The sequence below is a fragment of the Hippocampus comes genome, unplaced genomic scaffold (genome assembly GCF_001891065.2).
Source record: "Hippocampus comes isolate QL1 unplaced genomic scaffold, H_comes_QL1_v1.1 scaffold526, whole genome shotgun sequence".
NCBI classification, from domain to species: Eukaryota; Metazoa; Chordata; class Actinopteri; order Syngnathiformes; family Syngnathidae; genus Hippocampus; species Hippocampus comes.
In genome coordinates this window covers 235,489-259,590 of record NW_017806233.1, presented here as the reverse complement: position 1 = coordinate 259,590, position 24,102 = coordinate 235,489, and the positions used below count along the sequence as shown (strand labels likewise).

Below are 24,102 nucleotides of genomic sequence, written 5' to 3'. Positions count from 1 at the left end.
GTCCCCCCCCCCCCGCCCTTCCCAACCTCATTATTTGTGTTCGTGTGCACGTCGTTAAGATTTTGACTTGGGGCAATTTCGACGAGTTGCTGCGGAAGACGCCTTTGGGTCCAGCAGTGGTGGGAAACCTTCCGCTCGGAACAAATCGTATTTGTTGCAAACTGCTTGCGTCACTCCTGGGATGCTTCAAAGAATAAGTGCCCAAGCACACTTCACCTGTGTTGAACTTTTTGGTTCGAATCCATTTACATGGACTCTTTCTGAAATGCTTGTTGTTCAACTTGCCTATAGTCAAAAAGTAGTTTGTCTGTGTGTGTGTGTGTGTGTGTGTGTGTGTGTGTGTGTGTGTGTGTGTGTGTGTGCGTGCGCGTGCGTGTGTGTGTGTGTGTGTGTGTGTGTGTGTGTGTGTGTGTGTGTGTGTGTGTGTGTAGGCAGCCATTAACGTCCAACACGAGGAAAGATTGCAAACGTGTGTCAGGAAGGCGGCGCTGGCGAATATAAATTTCAACCTATCCACGATCAGCTGATGTCCGCTTTTCGCACTTTTGGGGCTCTCTACTCGTCACATCAGCAAGTTCTATTTTGAAACATTCATCATTTCATGTTAGTAGATAATTCTTCAGGAACGTGGGAATTATAAATGAAGTTCAAAAAAATGTCAATTGTCGTTACATTTTTGGGGAACGACGGGAAGCAACTCGTGACGCTTTCTTGGCAATGTGTGTGCACCGTCATTGGCCGGCTTTATTAGGTCACCGTTATCAATCATGACAGCAGAGCCACTTGACAAAATGTCTTGACATGATACATCGAACCACAAACGCTGATTCTCCTTTTAAAAACGGGAGAAGGAGAGAACAAGGTCACACAAATGATTACCCACCACGATGACATCACCTGCGACAGCTCAAAACCAAGGGCCTGGAAATAAATACCTCCGAAAGACCCTCAACAACCTTTGGGGGGGTGCGGGGGAGGATGAAGACACCCAGTATGAAAATCGATAGCAAGTCGAAAGCCTTAAATAACACTGCTGCTGACGTGCCAGACACACGAGATGAGAAAATGATTTTGGGAGGACTCGGCGTTCTCAACGACACCAACTACAACAACAACAACTTCGGATCAGAGTATTTCTTTCACTTTGAGGAGAACCTTGGACACGGGAAAAACAAAAACAAAAAACGCGACGTAGGGCGTTTCAAACAAACTGCAACAAAGAAGGGAAAAAAAAAAAGGTTTTCGAAAGACTCGCTGATGTTCAAAGACCAGCTGGCTCTTTTCTTCTAATAAAGCCGTTTTGAATGCGAAAAGCGTTACGTCGCCTTGTTGATTTAAGCCGTGCTGCTTGAATTTGGCTCAAAGCCCCACACACACACTAAAACCGGCCTTTTGTGGGGGGGAAGTCTCGGACAAAGCGTTGTTTTCCATTGTTTTCACACTACACTCCAAACATAAAAATGTTTGCTTACTTTCGGCAATAAGCTACTTAGCATTTAGCCAATTACAATTAAAAGCGAAAGCGCGCCATTCGACGCAAGAGTACATTGGAGAGATTAAATAACTACACCGATTGAAGCTCAATGCTAAATACCGACGCCGTCGCTACGATCGTTTTGAATCTCACGATTGGTGTTTGTTTGTCTGCCATGTCGTCGGGGAGGTTAAGGCTTGGCTTGAAGCGGGAAGGCTAGCAGTGCGATTGGTGTTCATTTTACCTCGTTAGTGTGTTTTCTGTACCACTCGAATCGGTTCAAAAAGTCGTCACTGCCTAATTGTGTGCTCTTTCATTTCGTGACCTGCACCGGTTAACCTCCTGGTTTGCTTTCGCTAAAACATCACTGGCTTTCCCTAGCATTAGCCTCAAGGCTAGATTGCATACATACGTGTTTGAAAGCAAGACAGAAAAAAAAAAAAAAAGGATCTTACTTTTTTTTTAACTTGCTTTTTAGTGACAAGTCGATATTTTGCAAGGGGACGTGGTGGATGAGGAGTGGCAAGTTATGCCAGTGAAACGGCGCAGCCAAGTAATTACAGGCTGTCAAAAAAGTAAACATTGATGTAACTGATAAGAAGTGGGTTTTTATCTGGTCGGAAAGTCGCAAGCCTCATCAAAGAGTGCGGAGCCCATGGGTTCACTACGGGACAAGGAGGCAAAGCGTAACGTCGCTTTTTCCCTAATTTTTTTTTCACATTTTCCTCAAAACACCGAGCCAGCGGTTGTCGTCCGCAGTAGCTGAATAAATTCACTTGGCTCAGACATACTAAGGAGGACGCGCTTCGTAATCTCTGCCAGATGCATGGCATGCTGCTGCTCTTGTGAGACGGCTAACCACAAACTACAGGATGGATACCTGAAAGCAGGGGCGTCCCGTGATGACTGTTGTCAAACCAATTGTTTCACCACCGCCACCACCAGATTGATGGATAACTTGTTTTGAAGTCAGAAGTCAAGAATAATGGCTTGTTCAAATAGTGATCATGGGTTAGATGAGACAATTTGAAATTTTGGCTCAGACTTGAGCAAGCATCATGGATGTTGACATGCTTGATTTGCTTTCGCGGGCCACATAAAATGATGTGGCGGGCCAGATCTGGCCCCCGGGCCTTGACTTTGACACCTGTGCCTTAAAGCAGCATCGTAAATCATCCGTGATGCCTCGCACACTGCAAAAAAAAAAAAAAGGGGCCATTTGCACGCATTATTAGCTTGAATATGTTGTTGGGAGCCCCCCCCGCTGTGCGCCAGCGTGTGTCCGCCTCTTACGATCCCACGCTTAAGGACGCAACTCCCCCTACACCCACCACCATCGCTTCTTACGTCGTAATTTCACCAGTGGGGGGGGGGAGATAATTGATTGGGGGGGGGGGTCCTTGGGAGGAAAACCTGACCTTCCAAGCACCTCATCATGATAGCACATCTTACAGCAAGTTCAAGGGTCACCTCATTGCCACCACCCCAAAACCCCTGCGTCGGCCATATCATCCATTGTGCTGTGTCAGCAGGTCAGGGAGGGTAATTTATTTAATTTTTTTGCTCACTCGTCAGGCAATATATGACGTACCCCCACGTTGGCCAATGCGACCTAATAAACAGCGATTTCTAATATTTCAGTCTCCCTGTGTAGAGTAGCTAAAAACAACAACAACAACAAAAACTGAAAAGCAGCTTTCTGTATAATGCAGTGCAGTTACACATTGCACATTAATAATGCATCAAGGCATTACTAATGTATTATTATGCGTTAATAACCATAAATTCAGCCTGCCTCCCATGTTATACAAGAACAGCGTAGTATGGGTCATTTAATTAGCACATATTGCAGCTAAAAAGTTATTACACATCAACAATACATGAATGTTGCATTTAGGTATTATTGATGCATCATTTGACATTAATAACATTTAATTCAGCTCTCTTTTTATATTATTCAATCACAATGTAGATCGGGGTAGGGTTGTGCAATAATTCAAAATCAATATATCTCGCGATAGATATGTGATCGATACCAAATGTCTTTGATAAAATGTTTGATTCGTGTGGCGTACCCATGTGCAAAAAAAAAAAAAAATGACCGGTAATGAGTCGAGTTCATTGTTGCATTGACTTCTTATTAAAGGTGAAGTATTACGTTGCAATAAAATGACATAAATGTGGCCTTTTTTTCTACGTTTCCTTATTTTTCAATCGTTACAAAACGTAAAATAAAAATTCAATATATATGAATATCGACCAATATGAAATACTGATATCGAGATATACTTCTCAGTCGTATCGCCAAGCCCGAGTGTGGGGCATTTATTAAGTGCACAGTGCGGGCGTGGAGAAATACACGTGCCCCTTGAGAACGAAAGTTTGCTGCGCAGTGCCACCGAGCCGCCTCCCAAACCCCAATTGTAATTTACTGCACCACTCAGCAGGAAGGACGAAGGCCACGCTTCCCATGGTGCCCCGCAATCTTTCATCCGCAGCGGGTCCGCAGCATGCCTTTACGCGGCGGTCTCCGCGCGCAAACCGGGCAAAGTCGCGTTTCCGCACGGAGGAGGATTGTCATCCGTCATTATAGGAGGGTAAGCGCAGAGAATGATGAGGCCTGACAGCTGCGCGTCGTCATCGCGAGTCTCCGAGTAAACAGATCGCGCCGCGCCGATCATGACCGTTACTTGTTGTAAAAGAAACGGATTGTGTCTGTCAACGCTGCCGCCGCCGCCGAGTCATTTCTAACCTTTTGAGGTTTGGACGGACTTGGTTTTATTTCAATTCATCGGAGAAGACAACCAAGCACGGTGCAATTTCTAATAGCGAGAGCATCAACTCGAACGGCACACACGCAATCATAAATCATAAAACCTTCAACGTATGAAGATGTTAACGTTTGTGAGTGCTTTAGGAACATTCAAGAAAAAAATTCTAAATGCAAGAAAACTAACGCCTTCATTTGAGGACGGCGACACATCATCGCCACTGGATGTAGCTTTAGCATAGTTAGCATTCGTCATTTTCGCGCGTCTTACCTTCAGTCTCTGCTGGATGACGGCGATGCTCATCACAGACAAATTACATTCGGGGGCGTATTCCCGTCGCACACCTGCGGAAACGAGAAAGCTCTGTGACTTGACGACGTTAACAACGGCAAAACCAAATGCTGCTCCCTCGATCCTGCTGTGAGTTGGCCTCTACGTGATGAAAACGAGGAACCTCTTTTTGTCGCAATGAAGGAGAAGCTTTTTCTGGAGACGTAATAAGCAGAATCGCGGCAATCTGGAGACCAGATCAATGACGGCGCCAGGGCGGGCGGAAGCTAGCAATAAAGCGAGCGCAAATGTCCAGAACATTAGCGTGCCGCGTTGGCTAATTGGGTGGCGGGAAAAGGTCAAACCGGAGGCGTGCGGCTGCGGAAGTCGGAAAAGCACTCAGGGACTGGACACCAAAGTAAAAATGAGTAAAAGATATTAAGCTGGATGGAAAGAGCAGAGGTACGACTGCAGAGGTTACTCTGGGGGTTGCAGTACTCCTCAAGCACACCCCACAGAACTCCTTGAGGACCCTGACAAGGCTGTAGACCTGGCCCACTGTTCCGACAAAAAAAACACACTGCTCCTCCTGGAATCTGAGACTCGACGTTGTGGTGTAAAAAAAAACACGACAGCACAGTATCACATCACCATGTCAAAACATGGCATGACGATGGCAAAACTACAACGTCACGGCGCGGAAACGTGTCATTGGGGCGCCAAAACGACATTTTGGTGTAAAAACAAGACACGGTGGTGTAAATGTGACACTTGGGCTGCGCCAGAGTGCAAGCGGGAGCTCCCTCTGCTCGTCTTGAGGCTTTGCGGGATCACGAGCAAATTCCACATTCAACCCTGAGAAGATCTTGAATAAAGCATCACTCAGCGCGCGCACATCTTACTCCTCGCTCAAAAAGGAGAATCCACCCCCCCACCCCCCACCCCAACACTTATATTTCTACACCCACGCGCGAATAAAACACAGACTCAAGTGTTCTCTCTTGGGGTTTTTCTGGGGGAAAAATAGGCTACCATGCCAATAAGAAGTATTCAGCAGCTCCATTTTGACAGCGTGGAAAAAAAAAAAAAAAAAAAACGAGGGTGGAATAATTGTTATAGTGTCGGAACGCCAGGATCTGCAGCCGGCTGAATATCAGCAGTGACAGTTTTCCGGCAAAACTTCTGCAAGTGTTAAAAAAGGAAGACTTAATAATAAGAGTATGGAGGAAGGATGGTAGCTTTCGGGATGAAGTCGTATTTCTCTCGGGCCGGTCGTGATGATTGTGCAGGGGAGAAAAAGAAAAAAAAAAAAGTACAAAAGTGCCTCCTGGCAAAATCTAACCCGAGGGAATCGTTGTAGGCTGCGAGAATACGGCTTTATTTCAAAAAGATGAAAGGAAAAAAAAGGGAAAATGTTGCAAAGTAGACCTGAGAAATGCTGATTTTTTTTTTTAATTCATGCTCTAGAACTTTCAAAATCAATTTTTATGATTTCCCAGCAAGTGGTCATTTTAGGTGGGTTTTTTTTTGTTTTTTTTTTAAATGCCTGCGGAAAATCAACTTTCAAGCCGCATAATTAAGATTTGCTCTTCACAGAATCACCACTGCAGGTTCCGGGGGGCAAGAAGCATCACTGGTCATCAAAGAGTTCAATATGTGAAATAAACCAATCAATAAAGAGACAAAAATCTTATCAGGCAACAGAATGAAGAAGCCTGAGGGAACGGGAAGAGAAAAGAAAAAAAAAAAAAGAGGTGTAGCCACCATGAAATGAGAGATGCTTCCATTAAGTGCGGGCATCATTTACAACCTCATTGACTTCTCCCGATTGATGTAGATTTTGCTTCCTCTATGCACGATAAACAAAACCTCAAGTAACAAAATCACTTAACTAACTTTAGCGGCTTGGACTGCCTTGCGGGGTGGGGGTCGGGGGGCGGCAGAAATCATCCTCATAACGTTACATTGACCTGAGCCGCCACTTGACCGTGAAAAATGCTGTGAAAAAAAAAATGCGGCTTTTAATTAGCGGAGGGCAATTAAGGCCACTCGGGTCCACCGCCAAAGCGGCCGTGCCCCTTTGAAATGTTTCTCCTCCTGTCAGGCGCGGATAGCCGAAATTACGCACCCACCATTTTGGTATGTCAGTTCTACATTTGTATTTCAGGTTTTATTTATGAATTCTTGACACATGTTCTTGCTTAAGTAAAAAAAAAAAAAAAGGATGAAGTATAAACTTTTTTTATAATTGCATTCTGTTTTCTAGCTCCCCCTGGTGTTAGTTGTGGCTGTCTAAACGAACATAAAAAGCGGCTCAGATTCGATATCCGTATGGATAGATAAATGTTATTAATCCCATAAGGTAAAAATAAGATTAAATCACCCGTAATAAACAAGTTACGAGCGAGGTTTTCATTTTAGGTTATCTTTTCCGGCGGGCCTTAAATCATTTGTCTGCGGCGAAGGAATAAATGCGCAAAAGCTTCTCTGGGCAACACGTCTCGTCTCATTTGCATTTCTTGACTCAAGCGGATACATAAATCATATTTGCGCCAAGGTGTGCGTGCGCATTTCTAATCGCATCTTATTTACAGCGCGTTTGCCTTCGTCATGAAATATTGGCCGAGGACCAGCCGAGACGGCGCACGCTCGGCAATTGATAAATTAAGGCTGGCGGTGGACTTTTGCCTGCGTAAATACCTGCAGCACAAAGGCATTGGGGGTGAGGGGGGGTCATTAATTGTCCTTAGCGATTACTTCAAGTAGCGTCTGGCTGCTAATGACAAATCCAAACACGCTCTTCCTGAACCATCGCCTTCATTAGAACAAGCGATACGGCGCTACCTCAGACGCTAGCTTTTCATCACGAGTGACAAGCATATGGCGGCCAAGCAGTCGGCGGCTAGCGCGAGAAGCTGACGTGGCACTTGACGTCTTAGTAGTTTGTTGAACAGGAAAAGAGCGACGGAAAGTCAAAGGGAAAAAATAAATAAATCAAGATGCTGGTATTGGCACAAAAAAAGAACAGAAAAATCAAAATATATCCTAAAGCATCTCTTTAGGATTCCTGTCGACTGCTTCAAATCTAAAATGGCCGACCGCCCTTTCACTTTCTTGAAATGTATATAATTGTGGCGGCACAGTGGTCAACGAGTTAGCATGTCGACCTCACAGTGCAGAGTTTGATTCCGGCTCAGGCCTTCCTGTGTGGAGCTTGCGTGTTCTCCTGTGTGGGTTTTCTCCGGGTACTCCGGTTTTCTCCCACATTCCAAAAACATGCATGGCAGGTTGACAGAACAATTTAAATTGTCCCTTGGTGTGAGAGTGAGCGCGAATGATTGTTCGTCTATGTGCGCCCTGCGATTGGCTGGCAACCGGTTCAGGGTGTCCCCCGCCTACTGCCCGAAAAACAGCCGGGATAGGCTCCAGCACACCCGCGACCCTCGCGATGATCAGCGAATTAGAAGATGAATGGATGAAAATAATCGCTCACCACTAACCACTTGCCCATCGTGCTGACCCACAGGGACAGATCACGGAGCCGAGTGCCGACATGCCATTACAGTGGACCTCTATTGAAGGATTTTCCTCAATTATTCAAATTTGCAATGAATTATTACAATGACACATCCGTGTCATTCAGCAGCCACGCTGCATTTTTTTAAACCCTGGAGTAGAAGCTTAAATAGTGCATGACAAGCGGCGCAAAGTTGAAATAACAGAGCGACGAACATCGCGCGCGAGGTTCCGTCCCGACATTGGCGGCGAAAGGCCCCGGCAGATCGTCGTGTTTTCCCAACCCGCCTGACCGCGTGTGTGGCTCTCCCGTTGTGTCATCGTATGAGGCTAACAGGCTTAAGTGGCCCCCCCGCCGAGACTCTCAAGACCCGTCCCCTCACCATCCACCCGCTCTGATGGCGCCTGACAAGCTTGGGCCTCAAAGCGGGCGCTCGCCCCCGAGCGTTCCGAAACAAACCGTGTGAAGCTTGAGAAGGCATTGAGGAGATGATAATGGCTTTAAACAGGCACTGGAGGAGAAATTCTGCAAAACGCAGCATTTAAAGGAGAGAAATGTTCATAATAAATTGATTTAAGTGTATTCCAAGAACACTTTACCGTAGCTTATTGGTTCACCGTTTTGAACGGGAATGAAATAATTCAAACTAAATTAACTGTTCACCCAAATAAGACTTCCCGTGCATTTTCAAGCAGGACGACGTGGGACTTTTTTTTGTGGGTCCACTCGTGATAGGCATGCCATGCCTACCAAATTTTGTGTGGCTAATTATTATTTTTTAATTCTTAATTTTATTTTTTTCAATAAACTAATACCATGCAAGTCAAATGTACTCAAAAACCCTCCTCATAATATTTACTTAAAATGTCAGAGTGAAAAAAAACTTTTTAATCACTAATAAATATCACTCCAATTTTTTTTTTTCAGTGTAAAATTTACTCGGAATGTTTTACCCTCAAATTTTACTCTGCTTAGACTGAGATCAAATCTAGTCTGTTTAGAGTGAAACGTCGTCTAGGAAATTTACTCTTTAGACACGCCATACAAATAAATCAATAACATTTACAAAAATATTTAAAAAATAAAACCTACCGACTGAACAAAGTGAAGCAGAGTCCCCCCCACACCATTTCCCCAAACTGCAGCCTTTGCGATTTGAATATTGCAGTCTACTACACTGCAATGTCGATTTGAATTTGATTAATTGTTCGGCCCCGGTCCATATTCATCAACCTAACCACTCCAACCTAACCGCTTCGAGAATGCTTTCATCAAGTTATCAGTAGGCGGCTCACGTCACAGCCAACCCGAGCCACTTCCATCTGACACGTTAATCAACACAGGCCGAGATCGGACAACGCGTTGTGATCAATGCTCGTCGTTAAAGCGATCACTGCATGGAGCAATTAGGCTAAGTGCAGGCAGGCGCTAAGTTGCTGGCTAAAAAGGTGCACGGCCCCCCCCTCCACCCCGCTGACATTTCACTCAAGCTCTCGCCACTCTTTCCTGTAAAAGCATCACAGCATTATTTGTAAAAGGAGGGGGTGGGGGGTTGCTAATGCTAACGAGGCACTTCATCTTTCTTTTACTTTGTTGAATTGTTTTTTTTTAGCCTCTTGCTTGTGCAAAATCAATGGTTTGAATCATTAAAGCAATACATCCAATCACAAAAGGAGCAACATTGAAGTATCGCATTTAACATTTCGCAGCGGTTGAAGTGCAGTAAGATAGGACGCCCTTCACGACTCAAGAGGAACCCCGGTGAACAAATCACACGCATGGTTTGGTTTCATTAAGCAGCAGAGCGCAACAATGAAATCATTTTATTTTTCAAACAAGCAAATCTAAAATAATAGGGTTTGTTTGTCCATATGTTAGCTAGCAGGCTATTTCTTCGTTTATTAAGAATGCCAAGAAGATGCTACTATTTATATTCGAGAGCAGGAAGAAGCTTCCATTGTTGGTCAATTAAGAAAAATAAATCGACAAAAACAAGCAAAAGTAGATCCGAGACAGTGTTTGTTCATATTTACTTCCTGGTTCGTAAAACATTTGGAGTAAATGGTCGGGGTTGGAACATTCGCAGTGTGGGGCAGTTCTTTTGTAACTTAAACCATAAAAATATGAAGTAGAGATCATGAAAAGAAGCAAGACTGCCATTGTTTGTGCATATTTAATTGTATTTTAATTTCCTGGCTCGTAAAACAATTAAAGAAAGGGATGGTCCTCGATTGGACGAAACTGCGTCATTAGCATTCTAGGGTAGTTCTATTTGAACTTCAGTCAATAAAACAGTGAATACAATTCACATAAACAAGTCAAACGAACCATCACCATTGTAAAGGTGCTGTTTTTCTATATTTACTAAATATTGACTTCCTTGTTTATAAACCAAGAGAATGAAACAGACAAGGTTGTGCCATTCTCGTTCTGGAGCAGTTCCAAATTGGCAAAATAGCAAACAAATACCTCTTTCGCATAAATCCATCCTGGTCGTAGTTTTGTGCTTGGTGGAGGTAATAACGACAACACAAATGGCCCCGGGGCGACCGTATTATAATTTGCTGAGCAAAGCGACAATGGGAGCCATCAGCTAATAGGATGAATGTCTTCGGATGGGCCTCGAAATGAATTCCTCCAGCCAAGGCCAGTTCCTGGGCCGGCGTAATTCACATCAGACAAGGACGGATTACCCTCAGTGGCGAAAAGGGAAGCAATGTACTGTACTGGACTGTATGGGATATGCAGCTGATGTGGCTAAAGTACTCACACTCTTTAAGTTAAAGTAAAGTACAGCTACTTAAATCCAAAATTAAAAATAAATGTGGGGAATAGGAAATGTATAATTTAACACAAGGGGGGGGGTGATCTATAAACAAAATTATGTGGGGGGGGGGTCACATTACATGTCGTTATGTAAGGCTTTAATGCTATCAAAACAATGCATCCCCAAAGCTACATTGGCATATTGTGAATGAGAAAAAAAATGCTAGATGAGCCAATGATCACGAGAAAATTAAGTATTAAAGGCTCTTTTTTTTTCTTTTTCACATCATCTGCAAAGGTTGGAAAAAAAAAGGGATAGGCCTAAGTGTGAGAAAGTAAGGAGTACCGAGTTTTCAAATAAATCCAGGGAGTTACATTAAAAAATATTGAGAAAAGTAAATAAATTCAGTACAGGTAGCTGAAAAACATACCTCAGTACAGTGACATAGTGCACGTTCGTCACTCCACTCGTAAAAGCGTCTGCAAGAAGTAAGAGGGTGGCAGGGGTTTATAAATCATGCTAAATATGGCGACCAGATTATGATATTACCATCATTGGAACCAACATGACGCCGAGCTCCGACTTGGCCGAGTCGAGCGGCGACTAAATATAGATGCAGTCAGGAAGTTGCTCCACAAACAAAATGTGTATTATCCAACAATATGTTTATGATAGAGGTTAGAGGTCACGCTCCTTATATTGTGACCCTCTCATGCAGCTATGGCGTTAATATGATGCAAAGCGGGCCACTAAACGCATTCATTTAACAGCACAAAAATGAGTATCATTGGAGGTACAATGAGGTGTCTGATCCATGCTGGCATCAGCATAGCTAAATCAATGCAACCTGAACACTGTGTGCTTGGGAAATAACAATAAATCCCTATTATGGCTAATCATGACTTCATGTAGATTCATTCAAAATGCAATTAAATATCCTGTCATTCCAATTTACACAAGTTCCATTAATGAGTGCTTTGTCCAGCTACATGCACATCATGAACAACAACAAAAATAATAACAATAATCATAATAATAATGTACAAGTTGTGTGCGCCTGCGCACAAGGTTTAAAACCATTCATTGATGCCATGAGAAGTGGCCGACTCACGTCGGAGCTGGTGCCCGACACAAGAGCACCGAAAGGCGGACGCGGCGTGGCTTACCTTCCGGGGCCGCTCGTTGCTCCAGTGGTGCTCGGTTCCTCGCCCCGGCCGACTAATCACCACCAGCTGCAGCTTTGCTTCCTCCCTCCGTGCGTCCGTCCGTCCGTGCTCCCTTCCAACGCGGTCCTTATCCGGCAAAGAGGACGGGGCGCTGGTGCATTGTTGTCCAAGTCGGTTCGGAGCAGGGTCGCTAAAAGGTGAGCGCGTTCGTCCGCGTTGCGGGTCACCGTAGACGAAACACACCGTGACGCAGGTGCACTGATGAAGACTGGAGGAAGACAAGTGAGACTGTGCGTTCACTACACTCTGGATCAAGCCCCTCCCCTTTTCGTGCATGCGTGGTCCGTCCACACATCGGTAAGACAGCGCCTCCTGCCGCATACTCGGTGGAAGCGCAGGAGTGATTCTGGTCAACGAGATTTCGTTTTAGATCCAATGACTGTACTGTAACCCCCCCGCCCCCCCACCCTCACCAAACGATTTCATTGAGTAAATGTCGGAACTCTGACAAAGTGATTTTTCATGGCAATGACTACATTTGGGGGAACACACCATGTTTGAAGATACCTGCGATGCTCATTAGAGGACAAGCCTTAGCTGTAAACTTTTTGGTACGATTGTTTTGATAACAGTACAATTTTCTGACACAATTTTGTGCATGTTGTGGTCTCCCCCCCCCCCCCGCCCACTAAAAATTCATGACACATAGCCACAGTAAACACAGTCATATGCGCCATCTCTTATTTCCTATGTGGAAAAATAAAGTACTCTATTTGAGGTGTGGTGTTTATTCGAGTACTGCTGTTCCAGGCAATTGATTGGGGTACAACCTCTTTTCCAGTGGCGGTCACTATTTCATTCCGTCTCAGGTTCTGGAGTTTAGAATTCAGGTGGCGGTGACATCCAGACGGGACAGAGAATGTTTTAAAAGGCTTGGTCCTATCTACCATAGACTATAAATATCACACTTGACTGCATGTAAATGAAGGCAGAGACACTCCAAAAAAGGCAACTCCAGTAAAATGCTCCACACGTCCTATCCTGCAGGAAAATGTTACATTCTAGCTGATAGTCGGCCTTCTTATCAGCGTTCCATTTTTATTCCTCATTTCTCCGGAGTCGTGTGTTTAATTGACTGGCACAGGACCCCATTATTCTCATTAGCAATTAGCATAAGCAAAAAGGGCTCTCGTATCGCTGAGGAGTGTGCAGTATGAACAGCCTTGTCAGGAAATTCCGGGTCATTATTTTGGGGAGGTGACCAGGTTGGAAAAAAAGTTTGGTCACAATTAGGAGATGATTCCAAACATATCTTGATACATGGAGTGCGATACAATAGAACGATTTCATTCAGTTCGATTCATTTTTGATTAATCTCATTTTGTTAAAGTACTTCCTGCTTATGACTCCTTATGTATTATAGGCAGGACAGATCAACTAAGTGGGGGTCTTATGGAAGTGAAATTACACACACACACAAAAAAAAAAACATTTATGCTGTCAGACAGTATGTCTGCGTTGATCCATTATCTCTGTCTGGAAATGAAACAGCATTGATTCACTCTGACCCCGCCGCCACTGAGCTTTTCTTTCTTTTTTTCTTTTTCTTTTGAAGGTTAATTGCTTGCTATAATGCTTGGTTTTTCCTCTGAGGAAAGTAAGTCTATTCATGCATAAAAATACAGCCGCGGATTTCCAGTGAAAGACTGAAGTCACAGTCGAGACAAGTCCATGTTTTGAAGACCGTGTCGGAGCACTTGGTCTTGGCCCGTTTTAATTCGTAATCACATTCACAGGGGCTATCAAAGTAGCGGTTGCTTGGCTTTTGTTTCACACAGACTCTGATTTAAAGAGCTTCCCTTTTGAGGAACATTTGCACCGATATTTTAGTTATTCGGTTAAGTGTCCGACAAAAGACAATAAATCATTTAAAATTGAGTAGATTTTTTTTTTGGGGGGGGGGTGATATTTTTTCTTTTCATCAGAATTTTGGCCTGATTCCTTATTTATTTGACACCTTTTGTAGTGATTTTTTTGGCTGCAATTTATGGGGGACAATTTTGAGTTAATTTTTTTTTTTTTTTGGAGGGGTCAAAGTTTTTGGAACATTTTTGACTTTTTTGGGATGAATTTAAATACAATTTTGTTTGCAAGCCTTCATAATGTGGCTTGTAGGCCAGAATGCCCACTACATCAGATTACATAAATCAACATGACGTGACTTGTATGAGGCCCTCGGGAGTTTGCATTGTGCAATTAGGCGTGCGGTAAACCCATCAAACAATGTCACATGTCGCCTGCGGTCATATAAACAAACATATATATACTGCATATCATAAAAGTTGATGTCCACACAAGAGCAGCCGATAGAGGGACGACGCCAACGTAACACTTTATTGCCACGTTAAGTCCTTGACAAACGAGCAGCATAAAAAGGAGCTTGTGGAGCAGCAGAAAACCTGACGTATCCAATAAAGCTCTGAGATAAGAAAAGTGCATCAGTTTAGAGCAGTTTCTTGAAATAATTTTAACGTTGCCTTTGTTGTTAAATATCTAATTCGCGATAGTAATTCGTTTCATTTGGTTAATGGGCGTTACTGTTTTCTAAAATATGTTACAGGATGTAAAAAAAATGCTTCTGTTAGATTTTAGTGACTTGACCGTGAATTTCCAAGGTAAAATTGTACATCAGTACGCCTTTTGGCCACACGGTGGAGCTAAAGTAATCGTGGCTGTCTAATGGGTAAACAACAGTATTATAATGATTATGAGAAGATGTAATTTTGATTTGAGTTGACTATAAATCTACTTTAAAGTTCTGTCTGGATCCAAATGATTTTAGTTTGTGCAACCACGTGACAAAATCAAATGGGGGGGGGGGGAATTCAACATTAAAAAAAACCGTTTTTGTCAATGTGGGTCACTATGATTTGAATAATAAAAGTAAAAGTAACCAAATAAAAAAAATAAGTAAGAATGATAAGATTTATATAGCGATTTTGATTCAACACATTTATACACGTACTGTACATAAATGCATGAATAGATACATATATACATCACCGATATGTATATGTGCACAAATAGACATGTATTTCAGTTTTATGAAAATACATGCAAATATGAATTCGTTGTGATTCTGCTTCATCCGTTCATCCTGATCTTGTGTTTACATTAAATACACACTTGGATAAAATTACAGCATGACACCAAATCGCAGTTCACAATTTTATTGACGGAATAATAAATTTGGACAAAACACCAGAATCTCACCAGAAATGGTTTTAAACGATATCATCTGAACATCTGAGGCAGATATCCCACCATGCACCACAAAAAAAAATGCCTTCCCTGGTACCCCTTTCTCATGAGTACCAAATCAGCACCAATTTAAATCAAAAAGGAAGCTCCATCTACAAGGGAAAAAGAAAAAAAAAAGTTTTTTTACTTGAAGGGAGGAGGATTTTTGTGGAGGTGGCCTTCCAGGCTGGACCAGACCCCGCCCTTGCAAATTCAAGGGACATCGAGAATAAACCACTTGCAGAACTCTGCTGCACATGTGTGAGAGTCCAGGTAGGGGGGGGGGGGGCTCAACTGAACTCTCAACTCAACTGTATTTATAGAGCACTTTCAAACAGCCATCGCTGCATACAAAGTGCTTTACATGGAGCAATTTAACATATACAACAAACAGTAAAGCAAATCGGTAATAAAGACGGTAGAAAGCACCGAACAGCAAAACCAAGAACAAATCTAAGTCATGCTGAGTCAAATGCCAAAGAATACAAGTGAGTTTTGAGGTGGGTTTTGAAGACCAAACAAACGGTTTTGTATGACAGCACATCGGTGTGTGCCTGACTTCATTAATCTTAAATGTCGTGTCCCAGCAGAGGACAGTCCGTGTAAGGAGTAGCAAACGACAAAAGAAAAGTTGGGAGCCAAAGAGAGTCCCCTTACCCATAATGCACAGCGCGACCCGGAGTTCTACAAGTGCTTTACATTGTTATCGATCGAAGAGGGGGAGTGGCGGTGGGAATAGTAGCCCATAAGGTGGAGCGTGAGACAACGTCCTGTGTCAAAAGAAAAACTAAAACCCTGCAATGTAGTACTTTTAAATATATAGATTTATACTTCTTGATATAGATATATATAGATATATATATACACATACATATATATGTATGTACACATATATTCATGTATAGCTGTTTAATTTAAATAAACGCCGCGCTCTCGTTTTCCCAAAAACTTTAAATACAAAATTTTAAACGGTAGCCACACGTTAAGTGCACACCGCCACGAAATAGTTGGCAAAATTTATTTCTCACAGAAAACTATTCCACGGGTTGCAAAATTCCAGACATTTTCAAAGTTAGATTTCTTGGGAATTTGGGGGAATACGGTGAAGCCCCAACGCGTGTTCAGGGTGTGGTCATGTATGCCAATTTATGTTTGGTTGGTGGTGGGACCCTGTTTTTGTGCTCAGCCCAAAGCAGTAACAGTATTAGTACTTGGAAATAAATCTGTTGACATTATTTTGCATGGACGTCTGATGATTACAAAACAAAATCATAAACCTCATCGCATAAACAAGATGAAAAAAAATAAAAAACAGCAATTCAAAAAAGAGTTTTTGAACCAACCTTCAGGGATTATTTTGACCTTGATGACTGAAACCCTGTAAAACAAACAAAAATGTGGGGGGTAAATGCTTATTCATCCATTTTCTAATCCACTTATCCTCACGGGGGTCACGGGCGTGCTGGAGCCTACCCCAGCTGTCTTCGGGCAGAAGGCGGGGGACACCCTGAACAGGTTGCCAGCCAATCGACAAGGCACACATACAAACAATCATTCACACTCGCAGTCACACTGACGGACGATTTCGAGCGCACTATTCACCTGTCAGTTATTCCCCCAAATTCACATGATACACCACAAAAGATGTCCAATTTGAAAATTCCCAACCCCTAAAGTTCTAAATTTAAAATGGTGGGACACGCATCAAGTGGACGCCACAGCGGAATGCGGGAAAAACATTCCGAGACTGAAAGCAGAGGAGCAACGATGAAAATCTTTTTTTGTTTTGTTGAAATCCCAGCAATGATGAAGAATCCAATCGTGGATCTGTCCCTTCATGCTTGCCGTAGTGTCAGAAATGTGTCTACTTGTTACGAGCACCATATCAAACCAAAAAGAATAATTACAAAAAAATGTTTCTTGAACAGCACATGATGCTACATTATTATTTGTGGGTCAGCTTCCAATGTTTATCATGCCAGGCTTGGAGGTTTTTTTTTTCTTTCTGTGAAAATGCTGGGGGGGGGGGGGGGAAAGCAACAACATGGCTAAACGACAGCTGTAGTCCGTTTGTGCTTGGGCGTGTGCTCAACTGAATAAGTGCTCCTCTTCCATGGTCACCTCCGGTACCATCTGTTCCGGCTCCCCTCGCGCTCCCGGGGAAGCGGCGGCGGCGGCGAACCAGGGGTGCTGGAGGATCTCGCGGGAGGTGAGGCGCTCGGTGGGCTCACGGCGCAAAATGGCGCGGATCAGGCACTTGGCCTTTGGCGTGAGCGTGTCGGGCACGCTGAAGTGGCCGCGGCGGATCTTGCTGAAGAGCGAGCCGGGCTCCACGTCGTGGAAGGGGTAGCGGCCCACCAGGATGGTGTAGAGCATGACGCCCAGGCTCCACACATCGGCCGCCTTACCCGAGTAGCTGCCGCCCGCGTTGAGGATCTCGGGGCTGACGTAGGCCGGGCAGCCGTGTTTGTCGGACAGCGAGTCGTCGCTGCCCGCCAGCATGTACGTGTCCTCCAGGCTCTCCAGTTTCAGGGAACTCCTTCGTGGCGTACCGGAGCACAACAACAACATGTGAGGACAATGATCGGTGGAACGCCGCCATTTTCCCCATCGTTTTGTTGTAATATCGGAGGGGGTCTTTAGCACGCACACAAACAGGCATTCAATCACTCCTGACATTCTCCCCATTGGAAAAAAAAGGAAAGACATTTCAAGAGCGGCGACCAAAATACATTGGAGGGCTGAGGAACTGAGCTGCCACTCGAAGTTAATTGCCTCCAATTAACTTTTTTTTCTCCTTCTCAGCAAGCATAGGAGGGAGGGAGGGAGCAAGACAATCGAGACAAGGCCAACACGGATGCCCCCCCCCCCACCCCCCAAAAAAAGAAAAATGGTGCCAGCAGGTACTAGTAAGCCTCAAGGACAACATGAGTAGCTCACCGGTCTGTTCTAAAAAATAGCTCACCAGTGATGGGAAACTGATTTACTTAGAATTAAAACGGATTATTTTGATTCGAACTGAATAATCCTCAACTAGGTTTCTGATGCAGTGTGTCAGAAATGTGTCTACTTGTTACGACCACCATATCAAACCTCGGTAAAATATGTCAAAATAGGGCAAAAAAAGGAAAGAAATTTACGCCGCTCACGTGACCTCCGACCTCCGTGCGAAAGGGCCTGATAATTAAAGCAGCACAAGCGGGGTAATTAGGCTTGACGGAAAGTTCTTTTGAAGACAAGAGGAAGCAAGGCGGGTGATTCCTCAGGATTAATGCTGAGCGCTCGTTTAGATAAAAAAAGACAAACGTGTCGGTGCTACGAGGGGATTTTATTTTGTATAAAATGGGCTGAAATAAGAGTAGTTGAATGTCTGCGCCCCAACCACACACACACACACACACACACACACACACAAATAAAAATGACAGAACAGCTCGTGTTTGCTCTGTAAAGCGCACTGGAAGGAGACTGAGCATACCCTGGAGTGCTGTTAAGTAACAAGAGCTTTTAAACCAGATGAAGAGCATGCGGTCCCTCTTAAATGTTGTGCGGAAAGAAAATGCTCCCCAAAAAAAGTCAAGTTGAAGGTACAATTTTCTCATCACTTATGCCCGATCACAGTGAAGTAATACGCCATTTCGAAAGCGGAAGAGTCGCATTTTTTATCGTCGCCATTGTGCCTTGTAAGATTATTTCTTAAACACCCAAATGGAGGTGGGCGCCTTAGAAATGCACACGCGTGATGCTGTAGCGGGACATTTTTGAATGATTCAAGGCGAGCACGGAGAATCCTTTTTAACTTGATTGTGTGGCGAAGCAACGGTGGCACACTGCGCTTCACCACTTAACCACCCGAGGGCGCCATTCGTACAGTTTGTTGCCAAGTTGGGCTACGGTAGGATGAAATGGATGCACAGATTTACTATTTGATCTGTAATTCCAATTATTATATGACCTTAATTATGATTGTGCTAGCAACAGACGCATTTATCTCCCAGTCTGCTGACTAACCTTAATCATTTGCCTTGTAATTTGTAAGCGATTAGGAACCGATGCAACACAAACATACAGTACCTTAGACACAATCGTGAATTGGTCCATATGTTGAGTTTTGGCCAGACCGCTCACCTGTCCTCGTTCTTGAAAACAAACTTCCTCAGTTTGAGGTCTCGCAGCACCAGGCCGCTGTCGTGGCAGTGCGCCACGGCCGAGGCGATCTGGTAGAAGAGGCGGGCGGCCTCGTCCTCGCGCAGCTTCTTGCAGGTGCGCACAAACGAGTGCATGTCGCCATGGCTGCGCTCGAAGAAGGCGTAGGCCCGGGTCTCGCCCAGCAGGACCTCCAGGACCTGGTTGATGTGCTGGTGGTGGCCCAGGGCGAAGTAGGCCGCCAGAGAGTCCTGGTAGCGGCCCACGTCCAACACCTGAGGCGGAGGGAAACAAAGTGATGAATGATGTTAGGAAGCCATTTTAGTCAACCTGCAAAGATGGCGTTACATAATGTGTGAAATTTTATTTTCTGTTTCCAGGGGATTGTTTACTATTCAGCAACAGGCAAATCCAGGAGTGGTGACATGAAAATATTGGTTTCCTTGGGTGTTATTTCTCACCCGTTTGGTTGTGTAATCAATGTTGGCTTGCGGTTCTGCGCAGCCATCATTCATCTTTACAACACCAGCCACATTATAGCTACGGGAGTTGCATTCAGGGACACCTAGTAAATAAAAGTGAACATGGTCTTTTATTTCTTTCTGTTCAGTATTATCAAACAGATGACTGGGGGGAGTTATAGTTTGTATTGAAATGCTTCAGTTGAACGATACGACCACGCGGGTGTAAATGATTCCAAGGTCGACCAAATTAAATTTCCACCAGCATCCGACGAGCACATTTCATCGAAATTTGGGGGTTTGGCATTTTTGAGCAACGAAATGGGATTTGGTATATTGATGAGGAATAAAAGTGTGTCATATTAGCAATGCACTGCATCCCCAGGTTGCAGTGCCCCTTGAGTTGCCGTGGCAACCCCACTCCCCACACTCCTCTTCCTCAGATTGACTCGCTTCCCGCGCTCGCAGCAGAAAAGAACTCCCCACAGCGCCTTATCTTAAAACCTCCTTGAGACGGCTGAGCTGGCGGGAGGGATCAATGGCGGGATTGATCAGTCAATGATAGGGTGCCTCAGCATTTTGGGAGCAAACGTTCAACAGGTGGGCAATTCATGTGTGCTTATTATGACATAATAAACCATTTCATGCCTCGTGGATTTAAAGTGAAAACACAGTATTAAGCACGCAGAAATGACACTTTCTTTGATAGTCTCCCTGTCAAAGCCGAAATAACCCAATTTAAATGGCTCCATTATGCTTGATGGATTTGAAAAAAAAAGTCAGCGCTTACTCTTAGAAAATGAAGAATACTGGCACTGATGATTGGTCTTTCCCTAATTTATACTTTGAAATAAATATACAAATTAACACATGGTTGGCAATGGGAAAATAAGCTTTGTGCCTTCTTGACAAAGTCAGTGCTCTTCCTGGCCATCTGAGGGCACTCTAGACCATAAATTTTTTGAAAAAAAAATGACTCCTGATTGTTTATTTGTTCTTCCTGGCCATCTGAGGGCACTCTAGACCATAAATTATTTGAAAAAATTGACTCTGATTGTTTATTTGTTCTAACTTTTATGACGCGCATCGTTATTAACAACGCAGCATTACTTGTGTCTTTTTTTTAATGACACCGCCAGTGAGGTGTCAAGTTGCAGCCTATCGGGTGCTATGAGAATGTTGGTATCCAGTGCCCAATAATAATAATAATAATAATAATAACAACAATGCATCAGATTTATACGGCGCCTTTCTGGACACTGGACACTCAAAGCGCTCACAACGGATACATTATTCATGCATTCGCACATTCATACTCTGCTGGCGGTAAATTTCATAAACCTCAACTGCCCTGGGGCCGCCTGACGGAAGTGTGGCTGCTCGTCAAAGGAACAGCTCGCCGGTATGACGGAATGTACCGGTGCAAAGCATAACTACAATAACACTGTGCAGTACATTTAAACGACTGCATCAGAAATGAGGAATTCCCTTTCAGTGGCACATTTTGCATGCAAATCTTGTGTTGGATTGAAGCGGCGGGTGCGCGCTCGCGCGCGTCCGTGCGTGCTTCCTGCACCATAATGAACGTTACGTCATGCGGTCCCATTCACTTTTTCCATGAGGCTCCTCTCTGGGTATTTGAAATGCGAGCCAAGTAGTGCAGAGCGCTCGCTTGTGGATCAATGCATATGAAATTTGAATATTTGTGCACTTGGGCAAATGCGTATGCACTTGATGTGTGTGGGCCCACCTTGCAGACAAGCTCCTCGCCGCTGTGCAGGTGAGCAGCCCTGAAGACGTGGTCCCCCTCCAGGGGCTCCAGCAGGAGGTAGTCCCCGATGCGGGAGATACAGTGCGAGGCGTCGGGGGTTTCCGGGGGACTGGGCGAGCCGAGGTTGGGGCTGAAGCTCTGGTGCGACTCGGCGCTCCTCAGGCAAGATAGATCTTCGAAGTCGTGCGATTTGTGCCGCGATCTGCCATGACGTGAAATGTTAATAGGACGTGACCTCTGTATGTTCATGGGGGAATGTTGGTGTAATAGCTCCACCGGGATCGGCGACGACGACGGCTTCAGTCCGCTTTGGGGTCTTCCTCGGTCGGGATAGCGCTCGTTTGGTTTACAGGGTTAATTGAAATAAAAAGCAACTTGCAGGACAAGAGGCAAAATCATAGCAGACTCCACTCGCCTTTGTTTTCCCATTCACCTGAAAACGTCCCAAATGCGCTGAGAACGTTTTCCAAACCACTTATCGGCCCTTATTATGTTGCGTTAAAGCGTTCAAAAAATGCATTGAACTGTAAAAAAAAAAAAAAAAAAAAAAAGTCAGTTTTAATGCACTGAACGCGAGCTTGAAAGCATCTGCTCGCGTGTTAGCTTATTTACCGGTGTATTAAAAAACGTTTATAAAATCGTTTCGTAAAATAGAAACAATAGATCTGAACGAATGCTCGTGAAAGCAGTACAAAAAAATAATAAGTAGACAAAGTAAACTTGTTCCCAGTCGATATCGAAAAACGGTGGTTAGCAGGTGTAGCTAACTAGTTAGCCTTCGTGTTAACAAGTACCAGGTCGGCCCTTGTTCCATAGAATCCACGCGCGGGGGTCGTCACGGAGAACCCCCCGTGCACACGAGTTGGGGGTGGGGGGACAAAGTGGACGTGGTGGTGGGTTGTTTTGTGAGGAGAAGCAGACGTCCTCTCTCTCTCTCTCTCGCTTCCAGGTGGAAGGAGGGTGTCGCTTGTCGTGCGGGAGGAATGAAGGAAAGAAAGGACGGGGCCGGCTGATTTTCCCGGGCCTATCCCTTGATTTAGCAGGGCATCCTCTCCCGTGACGCCGCGGTGCCTCTTCCCTGGGCTGGCTCGGAGGGGAGGAGAGATAGTGGGATATCCTGCCTGGTTCCTTCAGTGCAGAGTGAAGCTGCACAGTGCACACTGACTCGAACGTCACGTACTGCAAGCGAGAAGCCTCCTGCCCCGCCTTCCTTACGTCACTGCCACTCCGGGTTTCTATTGGCTCACACCGCCCTCCTTCTTTCCAGGATTATGCAAATGAGGAGCACTCACGTGACACGTGGAATTTGAATGCATCGCGTGCTGGCAAATTAGATTGGGGAGAGGATGGAGGAGGAATGGGGAGACGCTACTGTAATGTGCAGCATTCCAAATGTGTTTCCTCTTGGAACGATGAGAGGGGTGCCGGGGGGTTGGGGAATGGTGCTTCCCTCTTTCAGGGAAGAGGGACAGAGGCAGGATTCATCAACCGAATCGAAGCAGTCCACTTTCAAATCGATCCCATCCTTTCATCGTTTCACACCGCACGTACTGAAAACAACATCGAATCGTCTTTTGTGGGAAGATGCACAGATCTGATGGGAATGAATTATTATTTTACTGTTAAACATAACATACACATGAAACCGTCTCCCTTCTTGCTCTGTGACTGACTCTTTTTTTTTTTGTCCAAACTTATCCCTTAAGATAAGCCTCCTTTCGTTTGTGAGGCAGATGTGGTAACCACTCATAAATCCTAATAGACAATCGCTTCCACACGCTCGATAGCCCTGATAAGCAGGTAACAGAGAAATACAGGGACTAAAATGTCTCCATATTGAATAAAAATAGCTCTGCCGGTGAGGTCATCTGCAACAACACACGCCACGTCAAATCAACCCTCCCCCACACAAATAGATTAGATTTCACTGAGTTGATTACCAATGTTGTTTGCCGCCAGCAATTGTTGGACTTGGTTTATGATATCAAGACAAGCCTTTTTCTTGACCTTGTTTGTTTTGGAGGTGGGGAGGAGAAAAAAATATCAAGCGGCCACTCTCTGTGTCCTTCGTACTCAGTTATACAGTACACTGGATGTAATCCTCGCTGTCGTACAGCACTTGAAACATTCTTGTCTCTGATTGAGTGCCAGGGTACGACTTGAAATGGCTCCCATTTAACAAGCATTGATAAACAATATAATCTGATAGACAGAAAAAAAGCGTTGAGTTTGAAACTCATTTTACTCAAAATATACCAATCGTGTAAATAAGGATTTTTAAAAAATATATATTTTTATTGTGGGTTTTAAATGGCAAACAGTTGCCCCAACAGTCAAAAGGTACAATTTGTTGTATGCTACATTAATCTGAATATGATTGATATATTTAGGTTGAAAACTAGAGCATCGTTCCTGGGAAGTTTCAATATTTTTGCTAAAACACAGCTAAATGGTTTTAG

The 24,102-nt window shown here is 44.3% G+C and overlaps 2 protein-coding genes across 2 annotated transcripts in view; both read right to left on the bottom strand.

Moving 5' to 3' along the window:
• Positions 1–12,257, bottom strand: part of klhl29 (kelch like family member 29) — a 124,435-nt gene extending 112,178 nt beyond the window's left edge. The window contains 2 exon segments of the mRNA XM_019856472.1: positions 4,516–4,589; positions 11,966–12,257. The gene's annotated coding sequence lies outside the window, so the exon portion shown is untranslated.
• Positions 12,258–16,789: 4,532 nt separating this feature from the next.
• Positions 16,790–23,314, bottom strand: trib2 (tribbles pseudokinase 2). Its single transcript, XM_019856477.1, has 3 exons — positions 21,623–23,314; positions 19,394–19,686; positions 16,790–17,804 (listed from the first exon to the last, which is right to left on the bottom strand). The coding sequence occupies exons 1-3, from the start codon at positions 21,890–21,892 to the stop codon at positions 17,354–17,356; spliced, it is 1,014 nt and encodes a 337-aa protein (XP_019712036.1). The 5' UTR covers positions 21,893–23,314; the 3' UTR covers positions 16,790–17,353.
• Positions 23,315–24,102: the final 788 nt, after the last annotated feature.

What these genes read in the sequence shown, in the direction of transcription:
- trib2 (XM_019856477.1), bottom strand. Translation starts at nt 21,892, where the DNA reads ATGAACATACAGAGGTCACGTCCTATTAACATTTCACGTCATGGCAGA. An exon ending in GCGAGGAGCTTGTCTGCAAG is followed by an intron (nt 19,687 to 21,622) that starts GTGGGCCCACAC and finishes CCTCCGCCTCAG; the next exon opens with GTGTTGGACGTGGGCCGCTA. An exon ending in GTTTTCAAGAACGAGGACAG is followed by an intron (nt 17,805 to 19,393) that starts GTGAGCGGTCTG and finishes TACGCCACGAAG; the next exon opens with GAGTTCCCTGAAACTGGAGA.